Raw genomic sequence first — 17032 nt, forward strand, 5'->3', positions numbered from 1 at the left:
TTGCTCTAACCATTATTAATTGTGTGAGCCAGTAAGGAATGGACAAATATCTAAGGTAAATCTGACCACACATTTTTCATTCTATCATGAAACATTTCCTACTATGAAAACTGCCATAACTTTTCAGGTTCCAGACACTCAAAGTCCAAATTGGTGCAGATATTGGTAATTCAGTTTGGTTTGTCCAGACCCCCAAATTGACAAGATTTTGGTAGGGGGTGGCTTTAAACTGGTTAGACCATAATGCCCTGAACTCTGTGATACTTAGTGGGGAAATAGAGTTCAAATGTCTCATTTCCACATTTCTGCGTCCATTAGGGAAGGCTCCACTTCACACCTAGGTCTGTTTTCCCCTTATGGACTAGAGCAGTTTTGATGTATTAACTATGTCCCCATTTAATCAGCAAAAACTTTATCACTACTTATGACATCTTAGTAATATAAACTGCTGACTAGCTTCTACATCCCCACTATCGAGTCGATCCTCTTCTTCTCTATTTTTTATCTGGTACATATGTGCAACCACAAGTCACAGGCTCAAACTTCAAAGAGTTATCAATGCTCTGGAGATGATCATCGGGTCACACCTGCCTCCACTGGATCTCCTTTACACCTCCAGACTGCGATCCAGGGCAAACAGAATAGTAAATGATTCCACGCACCCTGGCAGTTGCTACTTCAACCTTCTCTCTCTTCAGGCGGCCGCTTCAGCTCCAACCCCACCAGAATTACCAAGCACAGGAACACTTTCTTCCCCCAGGCTGTCCTTCTCCTGAACTCAAGTTTCCACCCCTGCAAAATCCCCTAGTCTTCCATGCCTGCCTCTCATGCATCGTTTGCACTGCCAATACTGACTTGTCTGTACCGTCTCTGTATGTTAGAATTGTCTAAAGCCGGTTCCACACTATAAGCACTTTTGTGAGCGATTGAGTTTGATTAGTGCTTGCTGAGCACTCGTTAAAAAATTGTGCACATTTTTACGCATACGCAATCGCGTTGATTTTTACTGTGACTTTAATGAAAGTGAATGGGAGCAATTTTTTTAACAAGTGCTCAGCAAGTGCTTTTTAAGAAATTTGTGCATTTTTTACAAGTACTTCAGTGTAGATGAAGATTCTGCATAGACCCCAGGTTTCGTTTAAGATTAGATGAAGATTTGCCAACAACAGTACAGTAAATAGAACTACATGTATACTGCATTCAAATGATATCCAGTCAGCATCTTGCACTGCATATCTCACAACAAATGTTATTTATCTGTCAGATTCCAATCTGGCAAGATTAGTAAAGTTAATGTAGACGTAGCACCACATTTTGTGTTATAGATACAGTATTTGTAAAGCCCTGTTTTATTAATAAATTCCACTTATGTAACCATTATCCTCTGTTTCAGCTGTTCAATTATTGTAATGGTGGCTCATGGGAGCCATCTTCTTTGAAAGTTTATCAGGAACAATCTCCTTCACTGTGAACTTGATGAAAACATAGAGCTGTTGCAGAGTTGCAAGGTAAAGCACTGTACAGTCTTCAGGTATAAGTCGGGCTATGTAAAGCCCTAATTAGCTATTATCTTCAGGCTTAATTCAGTAAGCCAGATGCTAGACAGGGCTAACTGGAACACTGACTGATGTAAATATCCCAGCATGCATCTGTGTGGAGTATGGGGAGAGGGAGGTGTAAGCACAAAGTCTACACATCCATAGAGCCTACAGAAAAGGAGTTTTACAACAGTGGTTTACAAATTGCTTTATAAAAATGATCATCTATTTAAATGTTTTCAATGATGTAGCAGTATTACATCAGTACCTCCTCCATACCAGGTTTCTGATAAAAAAAAGGGGGCTTTTTCAAAATGAAGGTAACATAGTAACAGAATAAAAATTGTCCTGTTGCTTGGCCATTATTTGATGCAGCTGAATGTGGCAGAGTAGTCAGAGAATTTGCCACAGGTTTAGAAACATTACAGCATTTCCACAACTTTACAAATCTCAGTTATTTAGGGCTTGAGCACACTGTCATCTTGGTTAGAAACGCAGGTGGCTGTGTGTTTTTTTTAAAGATGCATATTACTTACATTGTGGTCATCAGTTGCAGCACTGGCCCCATTCATTCTAGACTAAATAGGACAGTAAAGCATTGCACACATAAATGCATACAGCAGAGGGCTGTCGGAACGCATTGCTGTATAGTGCATGTGTGCACCTATCTTTTAGTGCTGTCTATGCAGTGTCTGATATCTTTCAGCAATGCAGAAGTGTGCTCAGACCCTTAGAGGATGAAATTAGTTATAAAATAAGATATAATGCTTACCTAGGTTAGTGAGGAAGAGTGCAACTTTTTCATAGAGCTGCAGACAAGAAAAAAATAACATCTTACCCAGGGTTTTTAGTGTGAATATATTTAACACAACACAGAACATAAAAAGGCAATTCAAACACACCTATAAAACCTCTAATGTAGAATTTTTCAGGAGACTGTAGTGCACAATATACTAAATGGCCACGAGATGTTACTGTGTAGCTGCTGACAAGGTGGTAGTGGTTGCTGTTTAGGGGAGTGGAATGGTAGAGCTATTTCTAGCAGAGTAGTCTGGCACTCTTATGCTGGCCCTTAGAGAATTAAGGGTTTTTGAGAAAAGCTAGAACTATATATTATACAGTATAAATATGTGCCCGTCGCAGTGTCCGGTGAAATGTTCACACTTACCACCAGTTTTCCGGTGCTACTGGTGTCCTCCACCACTTCTGGCACCACTGCTGGGCTCAGGGATAAGCCCCGGTATATAGCTGTATCAACTGATACAAAGCTAGCAGGTGCAGTACTTTGACTCCTGAGCAGGCTTCTACTAATGATTACTACCAGGGGTGGACTTTTGAGTCCAGATGGACTCAAATTCGGAATTCAAATGTAGTATAATTACTTCAGGTGTGACCACAGGCAGCGGGGAGATAACTTACCCAGAAGTCTTCAGAAGTCAGCGTTCTATTAGGTGGCATAATGAAAGCCGCGTTCCATGACTCACTACAGCGCTCCCTCCTTCTGGCTTGAAAGAGGAAGCGCTGTAGTGAGTCATGGATTGCGGCTTTTATTACGCCTACGACGCACAATGGAATTCAGGCGTCCATGAAGACTTCTGGGTAAGTTAACTCCCCGCTGCCTGTGGTCACACCTGAAGTAATTATACTTCATTTGAATTCTGAATTTGAGTCCTCTTGGACTTGAAAGCCCATGCCTGATTACTACTCTACACCTGATTTACAATCATGTAGTTATCAATTTTCAGATCAGACCACTTCTGCATAGTGGATAATCACATCAGAGGTACTTATTTCATATAGAAAGTAGCATGACACATACAGGATATATAGCAAATATTTAATGAATACGACTTGTTTCTGATAAGAAACTGTAGCCCTTTATATACTTTTAGCCACTTCAGGATCACAGTTTTTTTTCCCTTGAGAAACCAAAACAATGTTTACATTTCAGCATTCCTCACATTCATTCAGCGATAACTTTATTGTTACTTATCACACTGAAATGATCTATATATTTTTTTTTGGGGCACAAATAAGGCTTTCTTTGGGTGGTCCTTTTTTCTAAGAATTATTTTATTTTATATGCATAGTAAAGGGAATAATAAGAAAAAAAGGGAAAAAAAACATTCTTTCTCAGTTTTTAGCCATTATGGTTTTCAAATAAAATGTGCTTTGATACATAAAACCTACACATTTTATTTGCTCGATTGTCCAGGTTATTACAACTTTTAAACTGTGTCCCTAGTACAATGTATGGTGATAATATTTTATCTGGAAATAAAGGTGTATTTTTTCCGCTTAGGGATTTTTAATACTATATCACTTATTACAGGACTTTATTTGCAAAATTAACAGTAATATTAACAGTAATATACCCTCATGACATACATATTTAAAAAAAACCCTATGGTAACTACAGTATTTATGTAATTTTTTTTAACAAGTGTTTTATTTTGGCAACTATGCAAGGGTTTAAAAAATAAAAAAAGAATAATTTTTCTATGTAAAGTTGCATAATTAGTGTAATTGGGTGTATTTTTACTTTTTGGCCACAAGATGGTGCTAGCATAACCATGTTCTTTTAATAGAAACACAAAAAATGTTTTTGCTGCAAGCTCTCGGAAGTCACAAGCAGAGATGGGGGTTGGGAACAGCTGATTCCTATATCCCGATCGCAGAAAGAGGAGTGAGGCGAACGGAAATGGCGTGGGATTGCAAACGTGGATGTAAGTAAACAGTACTCATATCTATACCTCTGATCCGCACATGACTTATACAGGGGTGTAGATATGCGTACCAAAGAACCTGAAGTAGTTAATTATGCACTATAGTGGGAGGAAACTCAAAATGACATTTTTACTCTAAAAAAAATGAATACGAAACACTATAGGACTGGTCTGATGTCATTGAAGGCATATTTACACCTCACTGACACTAACTGATATCATTGTCCACTTCAGGAGAAATTATCAGATTGACGAGTAATTAACTAATTGCTGAGAAGAGAAAGTTCTCTGCTTCCTCCCTGGATACAGCAGAAACTTGTTTGCATTGTTTCCACAGCATAGAACACCTCCAACACAATCTGATAATTCTGGGCGGCACCAGCAATCTTATCGATTAGCAGCTAAGTGAAGTGAAAAGTTTGAGCCGTAAGCCTTCCAGCAACTTGGAAACCAGCATGTTTTTAGCTATTTATTTTTAGCTATTTATTTTTAGCTATTTATTTTTAGCTGTGTTAAATCCTGTAGAATGCAGAGTAAGTTTGAATTGTATCCCACTTTAAGCAGTAAAATACAAGATGTCCCAATTTATCAGCATTCCAGCTTGAGTCAGGAATCTGTGACAACTCTTCACATCCTGGAAACCCTTGTAGCTACTCTACAGGCTTCAAAGCAAATGTTACATATTAAAAATAGCCTCTTACCACATTCAGAAGCATGATGAGTAATTAACTAATTGCCTCTTACCACATTCAGAAGCATGACGAGTAATTAACTAATTGCTGAGAAGAGAAAGTTCTCTGCTTCCTCCCTGGATACAGCAGAAACTTGTTTGCATTGTTTCCACAGCATAGAACACCTCCAACACAATCTGATAATTCTGGGCGGCACCAGCAATCTTATCGATTAGCAGCTAAGTGAAGTGAAAAGTTTGAGCCGTAAGCCTTCCAGCAACTTGGAAACCAGCATGTTTTTAGCTATTTATTTTTAGCTATTTATTTTTAGCTATTTATTTTTAGCTGTGTTAAATCCTGTAGAATGCAGAGTAAGTTTGAATTGTATCCCACTTTAAGCAGTAAAATACAAGATGTCCCAATTTATCAGCATTCCAGCTTGAGTCAGGAATCTGTGACAACTCTTCACATCCTGGAAACCCTTGTAGCTACTCTACAGGCTTCAAAGCAAATGTTACATATTAAAAATAGCCTCTTACCACATTCAGAAGCATGATGATGCAAAAGTTGATGCACACTGCAGTCCCTGTGGTAGCAACCTGAGAGTTATTCCTGATTAAGGCCCATTTAAAGGCAGCAAACGTACTGACAGTCACAACACGATATATTACAATGCCGAAAACAGCAGCAATTACCACACATATCTAAAGACAAGAATGAGAAACACAAACATTAGCATCAGTACACTGTATAATATCATTACATGTGCAATGTGGACAATAGTAGAAAATTAATTTTAAAAAATGCATGAAAAAAGAAAAACTCCAGCGTCTGAAGTAAGCTAGGGTATATTTTGTCAAATTCTTATATTTTAGATCATCATCAGTTCTTATGATACAGTGCAGTGTTTCTCAATATAATTACATGTACCCCTTTATGAAAGATGGTTTGTCCCAAGCACCCCTTATTGTGAATAACATCATCTCAAATACATGTTCACACATACATAAATGTATTCAATATTTGGGTATAAAGGCATTCTACGTTTAACTATGAAAAAATACTTAATCAGGCTAATTCCTATATGAATTATCCTTTCTGAATCCCAGAACTCGCTGAAAAGACTGACTATAACCAGTTTGCATATCCCTTGAGCTCAGCCCAAGTTCCCCCAATGGTACTCATACTATGTGAACCCAGGATATAGCATATTAAATTGAAACTAAAGCTTTGCAGCAAACTAATTCTGCAAAGACATACTGTACTCTCCAATTTGCAAAACATCTATATAGTAAACAGAGGCGCCAAAAGAATAAAATAGAGTAAAATAGTTAAAATTTGCTTGGAAGGCAGTGGTGGACTTATCTCCTAAAAGCAGACACAAAAACTGTCAAATTCAAAAGACATACATTTATTGATATACTCCACTTTAAAACGCGTTGCAACACTTTGTGGAGTATATCAATACATTTATGTCTTTTGAATTTGACAGTTTTTGTGTCTGCTTTTAGGAGGTATATCCACCACTGCCTTCCAAGCAATTTTGAACTATTTTAGTCTATTTTATTCTTTTGGCGCCTCTGTTTACTATATAGAGTACTTGTGTCCACCCCTGGTGGAGGGGTGATATACCCCGTTTCTTTCCTATCTACAGAGAGCGACTTCTTAATAATGAGTGGGGACAGGTCTAATCTCCCCACCTGCAAGTACAGTGGTTGCCTATAAGATAAGCCTGGTTTGTGAGTATCTTTTTCGTACTCTTTAAGAATGATTAACTACCACTACATACTGCATTATATTGAGCTCTCGGTGTCCCTTTTTTGTAATTTTGCAAAACATGTTTGCTCACATTACATGACCTTTTTCTTCACTGTAATAATAGTGGAAAAAGGAGTATGTATTGTCTGTGTGAGGATTTCAGGCAGGGAATATTTATGGGAGAACAATGACTACTTGAACAACAAAATATGGGGGTGAGAAAGTGTTTACACACTAATGCTGGGTACACACACTGAGATTTTATGGTCGATTTACTGTCAGATCGATTATTTCCAACATGTCCGATTTGCTTTCCGATCGATTTCTGAGCATTTTCCTATCGATTTCCTATTAAAGTTAACGGAAATCGATTGGAAAATGCTCAGAAATCGATTGGAAAGCAAATCAGACATGTTGTAAATAAACGATCTGACAGTAAATCGACCATAAAATCTCATAGTATGTACCCAGCATTATAGTGGGATTACACGGTACGTTTTTCGCGTTCGATTCGGCGCACGATCTATTAGCCATTCAATTTTCTGCTCATTTCTCTTATCTTCCACTCATTTTTCTTAACTTTTTTTCCATTGACTTCTATAAGAAATCGAGCGTAAACGAATAAAGCGGAACAACGGACATGTCGGAATTTTATCATCGAAGGCATCTATCGGAACAATTCTTAGCAAAAAACGTACCGTGTAATCCCAGCATTAGACAGATGTGTTGGAAGGGAGTTAATTTATGCTGGATGTACATGAAAAGATTTCAATGTAGGTAACTTTCTTAAACAATTACGGTAATACTATCTCAAAAGAGTCTAAAGTGATCATTTAATTACATTTAGGCCAGTTTCTATCTTATTTTCTAATTAACTTCCCCTTCTACCCTATCTAACCTAATGCTGCATCACTGAAAATCCTTCAATACACTTATGGGGATCCTCAACTTTGGGGTTATACGACCTCAGTGCCCTTGGCAATGTCCTATTACCAAGCCATTCTTCCAGTTGGATTAAGGTACCCATACACTGACTATCAGATAGATTCCTGTCAGATGCTGTGTGCCACACACTAGGAACAGATTTACAATAGATTTCAGTATGAAATCTATTGAAAATCCATCAAAATGCATTGCTGCCCTATTCTATCCAATGCAACGCTATGGGCCATCGATCTGCTGCCAGCAGCCAATCGATCCAGATTTTTCATCCAAACCGATCGAGTAAATCGATCTAAATCGGTCAGAAATCGATCGGTCGATCATGCTGCCTGCTGCATCGATTTCTAGCTAATTCGATCAAACTGGTCGAATCAGCTATATAGCGATGGCAGAAATCATCCAGTGTATGAGTACCTTTAGTCAGGTATTTACTGTCCCATTGACTGGTAGACTAGTACACTGTGAGAGGTCAGTGGTGGTAACAGCCATGCCTTGTCTTTAACAGACAGAGAAGACTGGGTGTGAGTGAAGCAAGCACAATGCCTCCTGCCAGAAGTGACTAAAGGTGGCCACACACTATACAATTTTTAAAATATCTTTTCAATTCAAGAATTGCAATACATTTTTCTGACTGATTGTAACATTTCAAAAATCTGACCAATACAACACACACTTGTGTTTACTTTTTTACCAAATTATAAAAAAATGATCGAGATCATCTGAGAAAATTGCTTGGAAGTTTATTGCAGTGGACTATACGTTATAGCAATTGAAAATGTGTTCTTCAGTAGCAGTTTTTGTATGCATGTAAAAAAAACAATAACTAAATGAATTATGTATAAAAAATACCTGTCTCTAAATTACACAACCACAGCAACTATGGTACTTGATGCCTACTTACTCTTGAGCCCCCTAACCCCATTTCCCAAGTCTGATACCATTTCTCCCTAGAGAATAGGCTAACAGCAGGGAGTTCTGGCTTCAGGTGATAGGGCAGTCCCTCTCCCTCCTGCATAACCATGTGATTAAAGGGCTGTGTGGCATATGTGTATAATACATACTATGCAATTTTCATATTAAAGTATTATTATATCTTTGAACATACCAATGAGTGGGGCTATTCTCTAAGTGACAAGCTCTTTTTCTGCATATTATACATACTATGTGACATACATTGCTACATAATAAACAACTTTAGTGTATTTTACATACAGTATATTCCATAATATGATGACTTAAAAAATGAACAAACCATAAAAAATATTCCAGAAGCAGAAACGACAAGTCTGCTGCATTTATCTGTGAAGGCTTGATAAGGCTCCGGCTTTCCTGATATAGGGTTTAGACGCTCTTTTTTGGAATATTTGGCTTCAAACTGAGGACGGATCTCTTCCTAGAATTGCGGAGAAAACATATTTATTTTCCAAAGTAGAGGGAGATAAATCCAGAATAGAAAACAAGTCAGCATATCACCTACTGAGCTGCTTCAAGCTGCTTGAGTATATACGGTAAATATAGATCAGCCACTGTGATAAGTGATTTACATAATTCACATAACTACACTCTACTTTATATTAGCCTAATGCCAGGTAGGTTCAACACGTCTCTCAGTACTAAAGAGAAAAACATGGAAAGTGTTTATTGGTTAACAAGGGCATTTGTGTCACCTATGTAGTTTTCTCAATAACTATTATCCCTATTATACATGGTAGGCAAATATCCAATGCACCAGTAGTGGAGAGGTATTTGCTCCCAGTGATTCCCCATGCCATCTGTGGGTCAGAACACATGACACTGCCATTCTACTGCAAGCATAGCGAGGAATATTTTGTTGAACAATGTAAGCATTTCTCAATCCCAATTCTAGAAGGAGAAGAAAGAAAAAAGCAGGATGACAGACCGCATCTGGCTATGAAACTTCATGCGAACGGAAAGCTCAGCACATTCACAGAAAGAAGGCAGTTCTCCTGTCCTGGCTGTAGTTAACAATGATGAGCAGTATCTATACCTCGATTATTGTTGGAAAGAGTGTTTACACTTGAGGCCATATGCAATTAACTCTTTCACCTGAGTTTTCTCCTAGGAGATAATTTTTCATGTTCAAACTAAAATAACTTTCCAGTACTTTTCAACTAAAAAAGCACCAAAAAGTAAATGAAAAAGTACTATCAAAATTATTTTGAGCATTTTCTTGCTTTCTAATGGCTTAATTTTATTAACAAATTTAAAAATACCAGCCAGGAGAAAACTTAGGAGAAAAAGTGAATTGCATATGGGCCTTGGTCTTTAGTTAGCACTCCAACAAATGTCTGTGAATTAGTTGGAAAGATATATAGGTTGATTCACTAAAAGTAACGCGCCTGTCAGCGTAAGTTAATCTGAACGAGTAAGAGTTAATGTAAACGAGCACACACTACACGTGGCCCTGGCAGCGTAGCATGTGCTCTTTAGTTATGGCCAATCCTTCTAAAGCTGCACAATGGCGATACTTCACTACTAAGTTAATAAATGTAGTAGTGGCCACGCTAGTAGAGTATCTTTATAGTATAGGAAAATCAAAAAATCTATGAAAGAACATGGGGGCGTGATGTGTCTCTATGTGAAACCTCAAATATATCACCAAAAAAGAAAAGAACAGCCACAAGGGGGAGGATGCCTCTATGTAAGTAATGGAAAAAGCAACCCGTTTTCTTTAGGCATTTATCCCCCCCCCCCCCCCCCCTTCTGTGACTATCACAAAAATATACACAGATATTATCAAAATATCAAAAAATATTTATTTGTTAGAATTATATCAAACCATATTCCCCACAAGCCACCCCATAAACCACCCTCATAAAACCAAACTTCTTCTTGGCATGGAGTTCCCCAAAAACCACAATTGTTGCCCACAGCTATACTGCCATGGGGTTGCTTTTTACATCTTTATAGCATAGTTCAACTGCCATGCCCACAAATGTCAAAATCACCATGAAAAACAATAGTCTCTGGAAGAACTTGTATCTCTTAGCATAAAAATACCTTCTGGTTAATCATTTTAACTGAGGAGTTCTAAGTGTCTGCTTAAGTGTTTTAAGGGTTGAAATATGATGGATGCATTTCAGAATGGATTTCCAGGTAAAGGGAGAAGCTCATGAGAAGTCCTGTACATGTGAATGTGATTCTAGCAGAGGGCAAAAGGTTGTGTGCAGAACAGAGGATGCAGTTGAACTGGTATCTGAAAAATTGGTAAGGAGATGCATGGAGGAAAAAGACATAGAAGACCTTTGTATGCTACAGTTATAAGCTTGAAGTGGATCATCAGTTTAAATGGCAGTAATTGAAGAGCTTGGCAGACAAGAACAGCCAGAGGTGAGGTGGATGATTAGAGCAGCATTCAGTATGTACTGGAGAGATGCTAGTCTGTTAGTAGTTGGTAGTCCACTGAGGAGGTTGTTACAGTAATTAAGATGTGATGTTTTTAGGGCATTCAAGTCTTTTAGTAGGGTCCATGGTGAGGAAGGACCAGGATGCAAGGTTTTTCAGGAGGTAGTTAGTAATTGCATTTGCAGAACTTATGCGTCTGATACTGAGGAAGTGTGCTTTATAAGATGATCAGATATGGTCTAAAAGTCCCATTTTTTTTTACATAAATGTGTGCACTTTGGCTTGTCAACCTGCAGCCATTACCTCCTCTTCTTCCCAGTCTATTAGATCCCAGTCATAGGCAATCACAGCCCTTCTTCGTTTCCAGAACTCCAGAAAAACAGTTGCTTAAAAGTAAAAATGGCATTGTATTACTTAATATTAATTTATAAACAATACATGAATAATATATAAACAATATGTAAACATATCTAGAGAAGACCCACCCCTATAGTTGCTCTACTCATAAACCAAATGGGCACATTCATTGTAAAGTTAGTCACGTTTTCTCATTACATGATATTTTCTGCATCACAATGTCTTAAAGTATTGCATGGGAGAGATGTATTTGTGCCATGGAGCTGTCCTGAAGTACCACGGTATTGCTTTCTTGCTACCATGAGAGATGTGCACGCACCCATTGCTGTCACCCAACGTCCAACATTAGAACAACAAAGCTCACCGCCACCAGCCGCTGCATGCCAGGCTCTCCTGGCACCATCACTCCCTGTCACTCTATTCCACCCTGCCAGAGCAGCTGTGACCACTGCCATTGTGCTACTCTGCTTCTTCTAATGCTGGAGCCCCCACAAAAGCATCTTCATTGCTGCCACCTGGGCCCCACCATTGCTCCATCTTAAGGCAGGAGCTATGAAGATGCTTTTGCATTGGATCAGCGATATTTTCAGTTAACTCAATAGTATGTTTTTAGATTGGGAGATGAAACTAGACCCCCGGCTGTTGTGCGGACCAGTGTTTGAGATGAAACTAGACGCAAGCAAATGAAGGGAGAAAATACAAACTCTGTGCAGACAGTGTCCTGGCCAGGAATCAAACAGAATAGTAGTAAAACAAAGGTTCGCTGCTCAGTGAAAAGGATAAGACAATCTTTATTGTATCAAAAAGGCAGTTGTGACAGCCGCATGCAAAGGTCTGTCAGAATTATAAAATATATTCCTGGCCAGGAATCAAACTGTTATGCATCTATTCAATATTCATTCCCATTTAGGTATAGTGTGAAAGCTACTTATTATCTAATCAGTCAATGTTTAAAACTTACCCCAAACTGCCATAAAAACTGCAAAGAAAACAGTTGCTCCATTATCAAACAAATGAGTTACCTGAAACATAAAGAAAAACAGATTATTTCTGAGGTGTAATTTAGGCTGGCTACTCACTAGAGCACTTCAGCAGCAATTTATGCTTTGCAGGAATCACTGGTGATTCGAAAAAAGTGCTTCACTGCGTGATCCCACAGGAGTGATTTGCTGAAATCACAATCGCCCCGCATACAGCATTTTTGGAACAATTTCATAAGGGAAAGCAGGGCCCAAAATCACTCCAAATTGCTCCATTTTAAAGGGAGCCTTAACTGAAAGAAAAAAAAAAGTTTTATTTACATGGGGCTTCCCCAAGACCCCTGTAGATCTGCAGATGTCCTGTGCCCACGCCAGTGGTGGACACAGCCAGCTACGGGCCTCTGTGCAAAATACCAACTGCGGGCCCTTGACATGCAGCTAAAAGTAGGTTTGACCATAACAAAGTGGGTATGTTACAACAAAAGTGGGTGTGGTCACTCATTGCATATATTTAGCAATACAGTCTGTAGCAACCTTCCCTGAGGCCCAGAAATATGTATACCTGTGACAACTGCATTATACAACTTATTGAACAAAAGAAAAAATGCAGCTATTTAGAGGTTGCAAATAAATGAATCCTGCCATTACCACATAGCACTGATCCCTTGCTCACTCCATTATTACTCATAAATTAAAATCAATACTCTTTATCAAGACTTGCTTACTGGCTTCAGCCTTGCTCGGCACCATTATTCCTATTCCCTACCCTTTAGGACTGTGACAATTCCCCAATACGCCATTCCAGGGGTGCAGCTACGTTTTTTATGGCCCAAGCGGCCCCAAACATGCGTCCACCTCCCGAAAAGAGCGGTGCGCTTTGCGCGCTGTGGCAAAAAAAAATGGCATGGCCATGACATGATGTGGGCGGAGCCACTTGCATGACACCATCATTTCAATATGGACCACTAATCTTGTGTCACCTCTGTTCCCTATGTCTCTTGTCCCCGAGTTTCCTCTGTTCCTGCACCTATTTTGTCCCCCCCTGTGTCACCTCATGTGCCCCTGTGCCTTCTTTGTCCCCCTCTGTGTCACCTCTGCTCCCCCTGTGTAACCTCTTGTCCCCCTCTGTGTAAACACATGTCCTGCTGTGCCTCTTTTGCCCCATGTCACCATTTGTCCCCCTCGGTGTAACCTCTGTTCTCCCTGTGTCACCTCATCTACACTGTTCCCCTGTGTCACCAACTCTTGTCCCCCACTATATCACCTTGTTTCCCAATTGTGATTCCCCTGTGTCACCTCTTGTGTCCCCGGCTTCCCTGTGTCACCTCTTGTGCCCCCTGGCTTCCACCCTGTCACCTCTTGTGCCCCCCAGCTTCCACCCTGTCACCTCTTGTGCCCCCCAGCTTTCCCCATGTCACCTCTTGTGCCCTCCGGCTTCCCCCTTGTCATCTTTTGTCCCCCTAGCTCCCCTGTGTTACCTTTTGTGCCCCCGGCTTCTCGTGTCAGCATGACCCCGACTCCTCCCTCCCTGTGATCTGTGGGTCCAGGGCCGCTATCAGAAATTTCTGGGACTTATACTGATCAAACCTACTGGGCCCTGCTACCTATCCTCTGCCCCCTAAAATATTTTACTGATATTCTACTATTGGGTGTATCCCAACTCTCAGAGCAGATGCACACCAAGAGCGCTTTTTAAAAGGCTAACGCTTTGAAAAGCGCTTGGCTAATGTATTTGTATGGATAGCTCACACCAGAGCGATGTGATTTTTTCCCAAATGCAAACCCGGGTCCTGCAGGTAATATCTGAGGCAAATCAGCCTCAATGTTAAGTATAGGAAAGTGGAAAATTGCAGTACAAAAAAGCAAATACGCTAGCACTTTTAGGTGTGCATCAGTCCTCACACAAACCCTTTGCTATCTACGCCTAACACAAACCGCTCATCCCCAACAACTTAAAGCAGACCTGAACTCAGAACGCCTCTCTGCTCTAAAAGATACGCAACAGCATAATAACCTTTAAACAAAAAAAATGTCTTTGTTACAGCTCATACAAATCCTAAAATAAATCTGCACAGTTTCCGCTTCCTGGACATATTGCTTACAGGATATACTTTCAAATGGGCTTATTTGCTTATCATGTGACACAGGGCGAGATCAAATTACAACTAGTTATACACATGAGGGGGAATGACAAAGGCTAAACTCTTTAAATACATGCAGGGTGCATTACTGTTATAGTTTCCTTGTGTCCTGTGCAAGGTTCACTTTAACACTAGCCCTCTTTCATTTATGCCCTCTGCCTAAACTACACGGGTCGATCCGACGGCTGATTAGCCCACGGATTGACTCCCGCCACGCCATTATGCATTATGCTGGGGATACACGGAACGTTTCTGTACCGTGTATTGAGCAGCTGATCCGGCCAGTTGATAATATTCAGCTGGTCCAATCACGCTGCTCAATCCCCGCCCGCTCGATTCCCACCGGCGGACAATGGCAGGGAATCGAGAAGCTGATAAGGAGCGCCGGCAGGGATGAGCGGCAATCGATCCGCGGGGATGCGGCGGGAGTCGATCCGGTGGCCAATCGCCCGCCGGATCGACCCGTGTATTTTAGGCATAACACTGACCAGGCCCCAAAGCCCAGAGTTCAGCAACAATAAAGCCAGTGGTGTATAGCAGCTCAGCTGTGGCAGCAGAACGCAGTCATTAGAGTTCTGCTACATAGTAGCGGAACTCCAAAACACCTGGAAACTTTGAGTGCGGCTATAGGCAGCCATGTTAATAGCCAGGAATGGCAGGTATAACAGGAAACTTGGGCGCCTGAGGTTCCAGATAAAATTAGCAGGCAGTGGGGCTGTTTTGTTATTGTGATCCTTTAAATTGGATCTAAACTCGGGACTACCTCTCTGCTCTCAAAGATTAGGGACAGCATGATTATCTTTAGAGAAAATAAATGTTTTCATTAGAAATTACGGAAATCCTAAAAAAAAAACAACAACAAAAAAAAAACTGAACTGGATTAACATTGCAGGAGGCATAGAATGAGTTAAGCCTCAGTCTTTTCCTGTACAGCCAGCCCCTCCTTAGCCCGCGAGGTCCCCTAGCGTCCTCTTGGTCCCTTCCGTGGTCCCGCCGGTGGCTCCGGTAATCCAGCACTTCGGCTGAAGTTGCGCATGCTGCCGTAAGGCTGAACGCTTATAGAAGGCTTACAGCAGCTGACGTGATGACACCCAGGGGGCGCGCACGCAACACTTCAGCCTAAATTGCCGGATTACAGAAGCTGCCAGCGGGACCATAGAAGGGTCCAAAAGAATATCGGGGGATCCGCAGGCTACGGGGGGCTGGTGGAAGCCCCAGGTACGTCCAGATTTTCAGTTTAACCCTCTGCTCAGGGTCCCTTTAAACAGTCCAAAGCTATGGGCCAGCCATTCTATCACAGCTCCTCTTATGCTGGGAACACACCATACGTTTTTTCATCAGATAGATGGTTCAATAGATCATTTCCGACATGTCAGATCTTATTTTCAATCATTTTTCTGATCGATGGAAATAGATAAGAAATGTTAACAGAATCGAATCAGTAAATTGATCGGAAAACTGAATTGGAAATCGATCGGAATGGAAAATTGACCAAAAAAACGCATTGTGTGTATCCAGCATTACACCCTCTTCACACAGAGATTTTACAATATGTCCAATCAAACTTTCAATCAATAAATAGCACAATTTTTAATAAAAGTCAATTGATCAGATGTATGTGTGTACGGCCATCTTTACCTCCACACTGAACTAAACACTATCTTAGTATACTGTATATGATTGTCTTATAATCCAACATATACTTTACAACGCTTTCGAAGCAAATGAACAAAGAAAGCTGCATTGAGGTGACTAGCTCTGAAGAAGATAAGACTTGTTCTGGACAGGCAGATATCATTTCCTATACAGATTAATAGTTGAGTGCTACTAGTAATTTTATTTACAATATATATAGAAAAACTATAACAGAGAATCTCATATTACCTTGGCATAGAGACAGCTGTCTGATAACCTCATATAGGGACAATATTCATCACACAAGGGACACATGGTAATATTTGTGGCTTGACAGATTTCTCTGCTGTAAAACATAAAACAGATAATATTTTTACATGGTAGAAACAGACACTTGAAAAACCACTCGGTACAAAAATATTTATTTTTAGGCCAATGCAATTTGCAAAGTATTTCCTGCAGTCTATCAGTGTTCCTTATGGCATGCAATTGTTTTACCAGATGGCTGTAAGACCAGCATACTTTAAATAAAGGCACGAGGAAAAAGAGGTGGGGTATTGTAACGATTGGTGACGGCACGCAGAGAGAATCTGATTATTGGTGATCTGCAGTATCACCAAGAATGCAGATATACACCTGATTATTGATGATCTGCAGAATCACCGATAATACAGATATATTGCTAACCTCTGGACACCTATAGGTATGTAAGTGTTTGGTGTAACAGTAGTACTTTGAGTAATGCACCTGCAGGGCAGGTGATATTAGGCAGTAAAGGAACACTGCTCTGAGAGTACAGAAACCTTCCAGCAGCCTGAGACTCTCCAAGGGGTGGAGTCAGGCTGGAGACAGGAAGGGCCAGAGAGTGAGTGACACCTGAAGGTGGATGTCACTATCTGGTCAGGAGACTATCTCTTA

At 40.2% G+C, this 17032-nt stretch overlaps 1 protein-coding gene across 3 annotated transcripts in view; it reads right to left on the bottom strand.

The window, feature by feature from the left end:
- The window catches only part of ANO4 (anoctamin 4), a 273834-nt gene that overhangs the window by 31424 nt on the left and 225378 nt on the right, over positions 1 to 17032 (bottom strand). For all 3 annotated transcript variants that reach the window (XM_068272805.1, XM_068272806.1, XM_068272807.1), the window contains 6 exons: positions 16364 to 16460; positions 12320 to 12380; positions 11305 to 11387; positions 8888 to 9028; positions 5475 to 5639; positions 2311 to 2347 (listed from right to left, as the gene is read on the bottom strand). In XM_068272805.1, the coding sequence (XP_068128906.1) occupies positions 2311 to 2347; positions 5475 to 5639; positions 8888 to 9028; positions 11305 to 11387; positions 12320 to 12380; positions 16364 to 16460 (584 nt within the window). The remainder of the gene's footprint in view (positions 1 to 2310; positions 2348 to 5474; positions 5640 to 8887; positions 9029 to 11304; positions 11388 to 12319; positions 12381 to 16363; positions 16461 to 17032) is intronic.

Source organism: Hyperolius riggenbachi, chromosome 3 (genome assembly GCF_040937935.1).
Source record: "Hyperolius riggenbachi isolate aHypRig1 chromosome 3, aHypRig1.pri, whole genome shotgun sequence".
In the NCBI taxonomy this organism is placed as follows: domain Eukaryota; kingdom Metazoa; phylum Chordata; class Amphibia; order Anura; family Hyperoliidae; genus Hyperolius; species Hyperolius riggenbachi.